Here is a 12,737-nt window from a genome sequence, read left to right on the forward strand (position 1 = left end):
GATAGATCTATTGTGTTTTTTTTTTTTTTCTATTGGGACTGCAACATTGCGGCGGACAGATTGGCGATTTTTACACTTTTTTTAGGACCATCGACACATATACAGCGATCAGAGCTAAATATAGCCACTGATTACAGTATAAATGTCATTGGCAGGGAAAGGGTTAATTAGAAGCAGCATCTGTTCTGTTTTCCACATTTAGAAGAGTGGTGCGAGCTTTCTCTTATAGTGAATGTATTGTCTTGTCCCTCCAGGGTTACGGCAGCTTGAATGGCTTCTTGGCGTCGATGCTTGTTGCGTATCTTCTCTCCAGGAACAAGATTACTCGAACGATGAGCGGCCATCAGGTGCTGAGGATCACGCTGCAATTCTTGGGTATAGGCTCAAATCATTTTCCTTTTTTTATTACCGTATTATTTATTTAATTCTTTTTATTGCACTTACCACTCGTCTGAATGATATTGGATATTAATGAATTTACTGATGGTGCATTATTAATCAGTGTGTTTTAGTATAACATACAACTCGGAGCTGATCTGTCCGTGTACTGTCCCTTAATACATTTCGGTTATTGCAGTGTCTACATTAGAGAGTCTTTTAATATGACTCTTACATTCTAAAATAAACTCCAAACAGATACAAGAGACGCACATTAATGGAGGTCTGTATTCATTAGTATGTTATTAACCTCTTCCTGCCTGGGCTATAGCCGACAGACAGCTACAGCGTGAGCTCGCATTGCCGGGAGGGCATCTATGATCCCCTGCGGCGCACATCGGCAGGGATCTGTGATCGCTGTATCCTTTTGGACACAGCTGATCACAGATCAGGTTAAAGAGCCAATCACAGTGGCTCTTTACCATGTGGCAGCTGTGTCCAATCGCAGTGTAAACAGTATTTGCTGGTTATTGGCAGTCCTCACCTCATGATGACAGCACGTGAGCCACACAGGGGAGTGTCCTGAGTCTTCTGATTATCAGTGCTGCCAATTGGTGCCCACCAGTGCTGGCAATCAGTTCTTCCAATCAGTGCCCACTAGGGCTGAAACGATTTATCGATTAAATCGATAATGAAAATCGTTGTCGACGATTTTCATTGTCGATTCGTTGGTCTGCACGCACCTTCCTCCCTGCCTGTCAGTCCTAGCTCCATCCGAATGTTACACAATCCCCTGTGTACAAGCCTCTTTCTCATAGTGGCGCTCATGTGACCGGGTACGTCCACCTCTCTCCTCCTCGCTGACGTCAGCGGTGTATTCTCAGCCCCACCCACTTTGCTGGCATCGTGGGAAGAGAGAGAAGAGAAGCAGCGGTGAGCGTCAAGCGGGAGCTGCAATAAGATAGCGCCTTACAGTGGCAAAACATTCGTACAATGACAAGTGCCCCACCATAAGTATTCCTGGGGGGATAGTGCCCCATCATTGGTGTTCCTGGGGGGGGGGGGGGGATAGTGCCCCATCATTGGTGTTCCTGGTGGGGGGGATAGTGCCCCATCAGTGGTGTTCCTGGGGTGGGGTAGTGCCCCATCATTGGTGTCAGTTTGAGGAATACACAGACCTCTCCTTCCCACACTCCGGTCCAGTTCCTCCAGCCCGCTCTCCCGCTTATGGGTCTGGTCCCTTGTCTAAACAAACTCCTTTTCTATCGCAACCCCCTCTGGTCCAGTTCCTGTCCTACATGCTTCTCTTCCAAACTCCCTCCCTCCCAACCTGCTCCCTCTAACGCCTGGTCTCCAAACTAGCTAACTCCCTCCCACCCTCCAGTACGGTCCCCTCTCCCATTCAGGGCCGGCCCCCTCAATGCATTGTCAATAATGAATGAGGAATTTACTTTAGTAGTTATGTTATGATGCAGTTTGATTGTAACACTCCATTTTTTCAATATTGTTTGAACTAACCGAATAAATGGCATATTACATTTTTTTGAATTATTTTATCCGATTAATCGAAACAATAATCGGCCAACTAATTGATTATGAAAATAATCGTTAGTTGCTGCCAATCGGTGCCCATCTGTGATGCCTGTCAGTGCCTCGTATCAGTGCCTCCTCATCCGTGCAGGGAAACAAATACTTATTTACAAAATTTTATGACAGAATGTATGAAAAACCTTCTTTATTTATTTTTTTTATTTGTCAAAATTTTCGGCCTTTTTTTATTTGTTTAGCGAAAAATAAAAAACCCAGTGGCGATTAAATCCCACCAAAAGAAAGCTCTATCTGTCTCAAAAAAAAAATGATGAAAATTCTGTGTACAGTGTTGCATAACCACGCAATTTTCAGTTTGACAGCGCTGAAAATTTGCCTGGGCAGGCAAGGGGGTGAAAGTGCCGGTATTGAAGTGGTTAAAAGGTTAATTTACCTTTAGGGCCAGTTCACACCACATTTGTTCCAGTGCACTGGAATGCATCAAAGCCGCACTGGTCCCCAGTACACTGAGGGCCAGTTCGCACCACATGCGGTCCAGTGCGTTTTTTTTTCTGCATCAAAAGCACATTGGATAGTTTGATAAGCGCACCAACATATTTTATCTTGATCTATAGCAACAGGTGTCACAGCACTAATTGGTTGGTTGCAGCTTACACATTTCTTTTTGGTGTTTTGCTATTTTATAGAGAATCCACATCAGCGCTTTAGTTTTCTTTTTTCACATATGGTTTTCAATGGCTTTCAATAGTTCAAACCAGTGCCGCGAGTTCCAAAAAAAAAAAAGTAGAACATGCTACTTTTTTTGTGTGCACTGCACTGAACTGTACTGGAACGCGGTAAAACGCACTGGAACACACGTCTCCATTTAACCACTTCAGTCCCGGAAGAATTTGCCCCCTTCCTGACCGGGCGATTTTTTTGTGATACGGCACTGCGTTGCTTTAACTGGCAATGGTGCGGTCGTGCGACGTTGTACCCAAACAAAATTGATGTCCTTTTTTATTCCCCCCACAAATAGAGCTTTTCTTTGGTGACATTTGATCGCCTCTGGGCTATTTTTGCGCTATAAACAAAAAAAAAAAAAGACCAACAATTTTGAATAAAACCCACAGTTTTCTTTACTTCTAGCTATAATAATTATGCCAAAATAATAAAAAAAACCACATTTCTTCCTCAGTTTAGGCCGATATATATTCTTCTACATATTTTTGGTAAAAATAAAAATGCAATAAGGTTTGCGCAAAAGTTATAGTGTCTACAAAATAGGGGATAGATTTATGGCATTTTTATTAGTAATGGAGGCGATCAGCATTTTTTTTATCAGGACTGCGACATTGCGGCGGACAGATCGGACACTTTTGACACTTTTTTTGGGACCGTTGACATTTATACAGCGATCAGAGCTACAAATAGCCACTGATTACTGTATAAATGACACTGGCAGGAAAGGGGTTAACACTAGGGGGCGATCAAGGGGTTAAATGTGTTCCCTTAGTGTGTTCTCTAACTGTAGGGGGGATGGGACTGCCTGGGGGAGGAGACCGATCGGTGTTCTTACATACTAGTAACACACGATCTGTCTCCTCTCCCCTGCCAGAACGTGGATTTGAACGTAATTTACACACACACACACACACACACACATCCCCGTCCTGGCTTTGTCAGGAGCGATCGCGGGTGCACAGCGGACATCACGGCTGACGGGCACGTGCATCGGCCCCTCAGTGACGTGGCGGCGCGCGCGCCCCTTACACCCCTTAAAGCAGCTATGACGATTCGCGCAGCGGAGCCATTCTGACGCCGTCAAGGGTGCAGTGCGGTAATCTGAATTTGACCTGGTATCGGCCAATTGCTATATACAGCAGAGCTCAGGCTGGAGGAGGGAGATTTTTCACAAGAAGACCATCGGTTGTAGTGCAGTGCAAGGAACATGTTGATAGGAGGATAGTGAAGAATGACCGAAAGAAAAGCTCACCATCTGCTAATTTTTTTCTTTTGTGGTGTGACTTATATTTTAATGCCCGCATTAGCCTTTTAGTGATTGTCTTGTTTACTTACAGCCAACACGGACCTGACAGTTGATGGAATAACCATGTGCAGATCGAGCGGTATGTCCCTGGTAAGTGCAGGTGTCATGAGGCATCATTGTGCATGTGTGTGCCTTGTAGGACTGGCCATATACCTTACAATAAATAGATGCAATTTTTGTATTCTGTCCTATAGCAGGGGTGCTCAACCTGTGACCACAAACCAGGGAAGCACAAGGCCATTGCTCTAGGATGGCGGGTCAGCAAGCCTGGATCGCATTCAATGGGTCACCGACCTGCCATCCCAGAACATCAGAGTGAATGGAGCCGGCAGCGGAGGAAGCAGGCTGGATGTGGAGGGAGAAGGAGCCGCATAAACTGATCCTTCCTCTGCAGCACCAGCTCCTGTTCCAGGAGGAGTGATGGCAACTGCACTTCACCTGGGACCTTTCTAGCAGCCTGGATGCCAGCAAAAGCTGGAAGAGGCAAAGGTCAGTGTATTAACCACTTACCGACCGAAATATGTATATATACATTGCGGTTTGCCAGTGGTTTACCCGGAATGTGGCTGAAGATGTCAGCCATAACCCCGGTATGGTTTTTTTTAACCACTTCCGGACCGCCGCACGCCTATATACGTCGGCTGTTTGAAGAGGGATATCTTTGTTATGGCAGAAGCTAGCTACCATAACCCTAGTATCCTCTTCTTCGGCCGGCAGTCCGGTTTCCGATAATAGTGGTCTCTGCGGCAGATTCACAGTGCCTCCGGTGCCCTCTGCCGGCTCCGGAGGCGGGTCCTCTTCCGTGTGTGGTATGGAGACGAGCGAGGGGAAGATGGCCCTCACCCGCCTCCATACCTTTGCAGGGCGGAAGCGACGTCAAAACGTCACTTTCGCCCATAGCTCTTTTTTTTTTTTTTTTTTTTTATTATTGCATTTTAGTGTAAATATGAGATCTGAAGTCTTTTTGACCCCCAGATCTCATATTTAAGAGGTCCTGTCATGCTTTTTTTCTATTACAAGGGATGTTTACATTCCTTGTAATAGGAATAAAAGTGACACAATTTTTTCTTTTTAAAAGAACAGTGTAATACAAATAAAAGGTAAAATAAATAAGAAAAAAAAAAAATTTTAAACGCCCCGTCCCGCCGAGCTCGCGTGCAGAAGCGAACGCACCCGTGAGTAGCGCCCGCATATGAAAACAGTGTTCAAACCACACATGTGAGGTATCACCGCCATCAGTAGAGCGAGAGCAATATTTCTAGCCCTAGACCTCCTCTGTAACTCAAAACATGCAACCTGTAGAATTTTTTTAATCTATGGAGATTTTTAAGGGTAAAAGTTTGTCACCATTCCACGAGTGGGCGCAATTTTGAAGCGTGACATGTTGGGTATCCATTTACTCGGCGTAACATTATATTTCACAATATAAAAAAAAAAAATTGGGCTAACTTTACTGTTGTCTTATTTTTTTAATTCAAAAAAGTGTATTTTTTCCAAAAAAAAAGTGCGCTTGTAAGACCGCTGCGCAAATACGGTGTGACAGAAAGTTTTGCAACGACCGCCATTTTATTCTCTAGGGTCTTAGAAAAAAAATGCATAATGTTTGGGGGTTCTAAGTAATTTTATAGCAAAAAAAAACTGTTTTTAACTTGTAAACAACAAATCTCAGAGGCTCGGTCCTTAAGTGGTTAAGCCGGCGGCTGGCTTTCTCATAAAAGCTTTCCAAAGCAGCGGGAAGGGACGTCTCCAACCCCCCTCCCCCTCCCGTTTGGTGTTTCTCTGGCTTACCGTTTCCGCCGGTTCACCTGATTAACGATCCAGCGGTGCGGCCAGCTGCTCCTGTAAGCAATCAAGGAGTAGATCCTCTTTGATCGCCTCCTTGGCCTGGTGAGGACTGGAGCGACGTCATGGCATCACTTCCAGTCCAGGCCAGAAGAAAATAATCTTTTATTTATTTATTTTATTCTAAAGTAAAAGATCAAAAACCTTCTTTTTCGTCTTTTTTTTTTTAAATTTTTTATTATTAAAATGTCAAGATGCACAAGTACAGTAAGAAGGCATTTGTAAACCAATACATTGTACATTTCAGGAGCAAGACCTGTACAGTAAACGGAATATACATAGACTATTTCTATATTTTTTCTATACTTTTCCATGGTTCCTAATATGATATGTTGGGGTATCCTCAGTCAGAGGAGAAGCCTGTCACCCCTATTGGGAGCATACTGTGGGCAGGCTAGTCTGATGTGAGTTCAGGAACTCCTAAAGCGACCCATATATTGGTCGCTTGGAGTACATGGCATTATCTGTCAAACAGAAATTATAGGAAAAAACAATAAAAGCAAACCATGTAAAGAAAATGAGATACTGTCTGTAGGGAACTATGATAAATACTTAGAGTTTTCAGTTTATGCTACAATATATTCCTTGTGGACACCCTTAGGTGGATTTTTCACTTATCAGAGATTTGGGGTCTTTTTGACCCCAGATCCCAACATAGAGGACCTGTCATACCTCATTACTAAGGGATGTTTACATTCCTTGTAATGGAAAAAAAAAGTAAATAAATAAAAAAAAATTAAATGAACAGTATAAAAAGTAAAATAAATAATAAAAAAGTAAAGTGCCCTCATCTCTCCATGGACACGTAGAGAAGACGAACGCATATATAAGTTACGAACACATATGTAACTGGTGTTCGCACCACACGTGAGGTATCGCCACAATGATTCTAGCGCTAGACCTCCTCTGTAAACAGATTACCTGTGAAGGTGTTTAAAGTGTCGCCTATAGAGAGTATCGTCGTTTGTTGCCATTCCACGAGCGTGCAAAATTGTTATTTTTTTGTTATTTTTGTAACATCTCTCACATTATACCAAAAAATTGGGGTAACTATTGCACTTTGTTCTATTTTTAAATCATATATTTTTTTTACAAAAAATTTGCATTTGCAAAACTGCTGTGTAAATGCTGTGTGACATAAAAATTTGCAACAATCGCCATTTTATTCCCCAGGGCAGGGGTAGGCAACCAGTAGCCCTCCAGTTGTTGTGGAACTACATTTCCCATGAGACATTGCAAGGCTGGCAGTTACAAATACTACCAGAGGCATGATGGGACTTGTAGTTCTGCAGGGCCCCAGGTTGCCTACCCCTGCCCTAGGGTCTCTGCTAAAAAAAATAAAAATAAAAAATAAAAATGTTTGGAGGTTATAAGTAATTTTCTAGCAAAAAAAATACAAATTTAAACTAAAAGTGCTAGAGCCTGGTCGGCAGGTGGTAAAATTTGTCCAGTCTGGTAGTGTCTTGTATACATATTTGTTGGTAGATTTAAAGGAGATTGTACAATCAGATTGTAATGTGTAAGGTCATTGCTGTGACAGCGCTATTATGTGTATGTACAAACCTTGCCTAAAAAAAACTTGCAGTCTAAGATAAATATTATCTAAAAATTAAATGCTTTTGTCTGCTGATATTTCAGGGTTGTTTGGTTTTAATTATAATTTTTTTTTTTTAATTAATTGTTTTTTAAATAAAATTTTACTTAATATAACTGTTTTTCATTCCTTGCACCCTTGCTCTTTTTCTTTTTTTTTTCTTCTTTCACTCAGCCCTCCATTGCTGATTTTCACCGGGCGTTTGAAGTTGTCTTTGTGGATCCTCTGGGATTGGTGAATCTGTGTGGCGATATGACAGCTGCAAAGTACAGACAGGTAACTGATTTGATTGCAAGTGAGGGTCGGATGTGTACATTTCTGCTGCCGGAATGATTATTAAAGTAGAATGAAACCATCATTAAAAAAAAAAAAAATAATAATAATAAGCTCTCTAGCTCCACCAGTATCATTGATGTACTATAGTAATTTTGCACCAAATTGCACCAAACATGTAATTTCTCTTCCATCAATTGAAGAACACAGCCAGATCGTCATGACGGGTGGTTTTGATGTCACTTATGCCTAATTCTTTGCCAGTCTTCAGTGTAGAATGCTAGATGCATCCTAAAACCATATCCTTGGGGCCACCCCCTGACGGAGGCCAAAGGCCTTATCTGCAATGCACAGCTCAGTGTTTTTGCCTAGTGTCTAAAGTGGAAGTCCATGCAAAAACTAAAATCCCTGCATCTATAGACACCAGGGATCTAACACTGACCTTTTTGGAGGCCGATCTGACCCGCTCCAACCTGATCTCCAGTGGCGGAAGCTCTGCAGGAGGACATGGCTGACAACGGCTGTGAAATGAACGGGAAGTGACGTCACCCGTAGAGTTACTATGGGGCGCCCGTTGTCCTTCGTCTCCTCTGCACCCGCCTACACAGTGAAGCTGTGGCTGACAGCACAGGGTGGGATTGAGTTGGAGTGGGTCAGATCGGCTTCCAAAAATGTATGCATACTCATTTTATTCTTTACAGGGATAGAGAGGTTAGTGTTAGATCCATGGTGTCTATAGATGCAGGGATTTTAGTTTTTGCATGGACTTACACTTTAAGAACCCTTTCACACTGAAGGCATTTTTCAGGCGTTTTAGCGCTTGTAAAGCGCCTGAAAAATGCCTCCCATGCCTCCCCAGTTTGAAAGCCCGAGTGCTTTCCCACTGGGATGGTGCGCTTGCAGGACGTTGGAAAAAGTCCTGCAAGCAGCATCTTTGGGGCGGTGTATACAGCGCTCCCAAAACGCCCTGCCCATTGAAATGAATGGACAGCGCTGCAACACGGGTACTTTCAACCCTTTAGTCGGCCGCTATCGGGGGTTAAAGGCGCCCTGCTATCGGTCGAAAAGTGCCGCTAAAATGACTAGAGCGGCCGTGGCTGAGTGTGAAAGGGGTCTTATGGGGAAAAAATGTAGCGCTAACACAATAGTGGGTGCAATAAATGAAAACATTGCATATAGTCCAACTTGTGAATACAGATATGTGCAAACAAATACGTGCAATGAATGCAAAATTGTGTAGAGTCCAACACAAACAATAATGTGACTGTGATTCTTTAACCCCAAATCCTGGTGTTATGGAAATGATTAAGAGCTCCAATCGAGCCCAAGGTTATCTGCTGCTGTCTCTAATTTGAAAAGTGTTGATATGCATGCATATAAAAGTAAACACTCTGAGACACGCTCAGCAGCATTACTGTTACACTTCTAATTTATTCAAGGCGGTGTTAATGTTTTATACACACAAATACGTCATTGCTATGTTAGTCTAATAGGTACATCTCATTGGTTAAGAAGATAAAGAAGATGGAGAATTTTCATAACGAGGTTTGGCTGTCTTTGGTCTTATCTTCAGTTCCGCGTTCTTCTGATGTGTGGGATGTAGGGGGTACCCGCCATCTTGAGAAAATATAGGAACAGAGCAAACCTGTATACTTATATAATGAGTAAGGAGAAAAATATGTATGCACATAAGAAAATAGACATTTTCAGATTACTATTATTATCTACATCACATTCCTTCACAATCCCCCCTAAAATGACTATTTTCTCTTTCCTGTCCCTAATACTAAAGGTCCCACTTTGGCTTGGCCCTTCTCCTCAGCAACTCTTTTAGGCTGTATATAGAATTGGGCAGCAACTGTTCACTTCCCTCCTCGATACAGCTGGAGAGGTGCAGTCAGGCGCTATCTATCCCTATAACCCTATAGGATTGTGAGGTTATGGACAGGGAGTGACTGTAGAGGAGTGAAGGGTTTGTCATCTTCCATCATAAGGTGGTCCTCTTCTTCTTGGTGGAGAAATGTAGGTGTGCTATTGTCTACAGCCTTGCTCATTAACTTTTTACGAAAGGTAGAATACAGCATACAATCAGGGTTAAAAGAACCAGGATTATTAATACCCTTACCTGTATCTGGGCGAGCACCTTCTGCCACCCACTCATCCAGCTAAAATATTGGTCCCATGGGTCTGTGATACCTGAGTTCTTCTTCAACTCTAGTGACAGATCTTCTAATTTCTTTATAGCTAAAGTAACCTTACCATTTGGGCCAATATTATCAGGAATGTATGTACAACAGGTTCCCGTTTTTTCCTATGATTTTACAGACACCCCCCTTCTCGGCTAACACCATGTCTAAGGCCATCCGGTTCTGGAATGTCATGTAGGAAGTGGGGGCTAACTGGTCAGCAATTCCCTGGAGGGCATCTTTAGTGTAATTTACACATCTCTGTTGGTTATAATATGTGTAGTGTCAGGTCACCTAGAGGCTGGGTGACAGATGCACACCGTTGGGATCAGGAATGCACCGCAAGGTAGTGGTCCCTATGGCTGACTGCTGCGGATTGAACCCTGGGAGGTTCAGGAATCAGGTCTACTGGATCACTGACATAGATCCCACTGGGAGCTAGAGCATAGATTCCCCAGGGCGCGGAGTCTAAGAGCCAGCAGGTGTTCACCAGAGCCTCTAGTGGTGAGGATGGACTGCGCTGCAGTCTGGCTCCAGGTCGCGGCCCCCGGGGTCTCACAGCTCACGCTCACACTACAGGAGAAGAGGAAGGAGGCAGCAGACTGGAACAACAAGGAAAGTAAGGTACAAGCCAAGGTCGGTAACCGGAATCAGATGTAGGAAACACAGCAAGTACACACAGAGGCTAACACACAGTGGTTGATCAGCACTGCTGGCTTGCAGTGCACAGGTTAATATAGGGTTCCCTGATAGGGCCTGGGGTGGGGCCATGCTTAGAGGAGAGGTTACAAAAGCAGTCAGGTGAGGGTCAGCTGGTCTCTAGAGATGAACACATGGAGACAGGTATGCTGATCGACAAACTCTATTGCATAACCATGATATGTAGTTAATCCAATCTACATTCTTGCTGACAGTTGTTATGGGGATCAAAGACTCAAAACCAGCTTTTACCAGATCCCTGGCTTTAAACTCATCGGGTCAGTGTATGTATCAGGGGTATCTTTGGTTAGGATATGGGGCTTTCTATTTTCATCTTTTTTGTCTAATGCACTCTGTGGTCGCCCAGTCTGGCCCTGTGTTCCAACCCACTGGCCCCCACAGAAACCACAACTCTGTCCCCAGTAACTGTCTGTGTGGCATACATATATGTCCTTACCGTCAGGGATATCACTGTACTAATGGCATCACCATGAAGGGTCAAACGGACAAGGTACTATGTCACAGTAATCTAAGGTAAAGATGGTCACATGTGTACCTGAAGAGTTACACCAAAATGTAATTATGTTATCATTTTTGTGATGGCCACCTCCTGGGCCCCTCCCCCCTAGATCAAACAGAAAAAGGATATGCAGCACCCGAAAACACGCTCTCCTGCAGTGATAAGCGTGCATTCAGGTGTTCTTCCTGGCCAACTTGACTGAGGTGGCTGTGGTCACCAAAACTTGGAATGGACCATCATAACTTGGCTCAAGGATCTCCAGACAGTAGTTGGTGTGTTCCTGTATCTAATTCAGGATCTGGAATGGAAGAAAACACCTGGACATGCATTCAGGTTAATTCTCGTGATAATGTGGTTAAATAATTAGTCAACACATCAGACTGTAACTGTAACTGTTGTAGAAAGTAACAACCAAGTCTGGGAGCTGAACCAAACAAAATTTCATAAGGGGATAGGGCATGTTTCCCCTGGGGGTGTGTCTGACACTGAACAGGGCAATGGGCCAACTCATGTTAGTCTCTTGGGCCATCTTTAACATCCTGTTTTTAGTGTCCCATTCATCCTTTCTACCTTCCCGCTACTTTGAGGGGTGGTATGGGATGTGTAGTGCCAACTGAACCCCCAGTGCTGCCCAATTCTCTTTTGTAAGGGTTGTTGTTAGGGCTGGTCCCTGATCTCTCAATATCACCTCTGGGACCCCAAATCTACATACTATCTCACTCAGTAGTTTCTTAGCTGTGGTCCTGGCAGTCGTGACCACTTCCACTAGGGCGTTTTCAAATCTGTCACTTCTTGGCACTTGAGAATGATCAATTTGCATCCTCTGGAATGGGGTATAGGGCTTTTGCCAGGTGCTTCTTCTGTGCTTCTTCTGTGCATCCTGGGTTACATTTGGTGCAGATAATGCATGATCTGCAGAAGCTGTCGGTCAGTGGAGTAACTCTTGGTGCAACACTTGTTGATAAGAGAGTTCATAAAAGTCTTTGTCAAGTGGGCAGCTCCATGTGCCCATTGCACCACGGCTGGGTACATACTCCTGGGTAGACAAGGCTTCTTGTTGCACTCGAATAGTCCATTTCTGAGAGTTGTTCCTCTCCGTTTCCAGCTTTCCTTCTTATCCGCACTTGTTGTTTCCTGTAGTTCTTTTAGATAAACTCTGTCCACTGGGAAAGTCTGTAAGGTAAGCACGGGGTGGTCTTCTTCTACCACCCTGCTGTCCACTTCCCGTGGACCACCAGCTGTCTGTTTGGCAGCTGTATTGGCTCAATGATTGCCTTAAGCTTCCTTTGAGTTCATTTTGTCGTGTGCTTTACTCAGAATAGTCACTTGAGTGGTGAGAAGCAAGGCATCAATCAAGTTTTCACAGGTGTTCCTGCAGCCATCAGGAATCCTCTGTTCTAGATAACACCATAATCATGGGCAATGTTGAAAGCATATCTTGAGTCCATATGAATATTGGCTCTTTTTCCCTCTGCCCATTTACATGCTGTAGTAAGTGCTTACAGCTCTGCCTCCTGTGTAGACATCACCAGTGGTAAGGCTTCAGCTTGTAGAACAGTGTTTTCAGTGGTGACCGCGTGTCCTGTGTGGTCATGGGGTAACAAGTCAAGACTCTACTCCTCCTCCTTTCCCCCCTCGAGAAGTGGAAGAAGGGTGGTAGGGTTCAGT

The 12,737-nt window shown here is 43.8% G+C and overlaps 1 protein-coding gene across 1 annotated transcript in view; it reads left to right on the forward strand.

The window, feature by feature from the left end:
* Positions 1–12,737, forward strand: part of NOL6 (nucleolar protein 6) — a 109,912-nt gene that overhangs the window by 19,716 nt on the left and 77,459 nt on the right. Inside the window, exons 8-10 of the mRNA XM_073618408.1 lie at positions 255–375; positions 3,987–4,045; positions 7,566–7,667. Of these exons, the coding sequence (XP_073474509.1) occupies positions 255–375; positions 3,987–4,045; positions 7,566–7,667 (282 nt within the window). The remainder of the gene's footprint in view (positions 1–254; positions 376–3,986; positions 4,046–7,565; positions 7,668–12,737) is intronic.

The sequence above is a fragment of the Aquarana catesbeiana genome, linkage group LG01 (genome assembly GCF_042186555.1).
Source record: "Aquarana catesbeiana isolate 2022-GZ linkage group LG01, ASM4218655v1, whole genome shotgun sequence".
In the NCBI taxonomy this organism is placed as follows: Eukaryota; Metazoa; Chordata; class Amphibia; order Anura; family Ranidae; genus Aquarana; species Aquarana catesbeiana.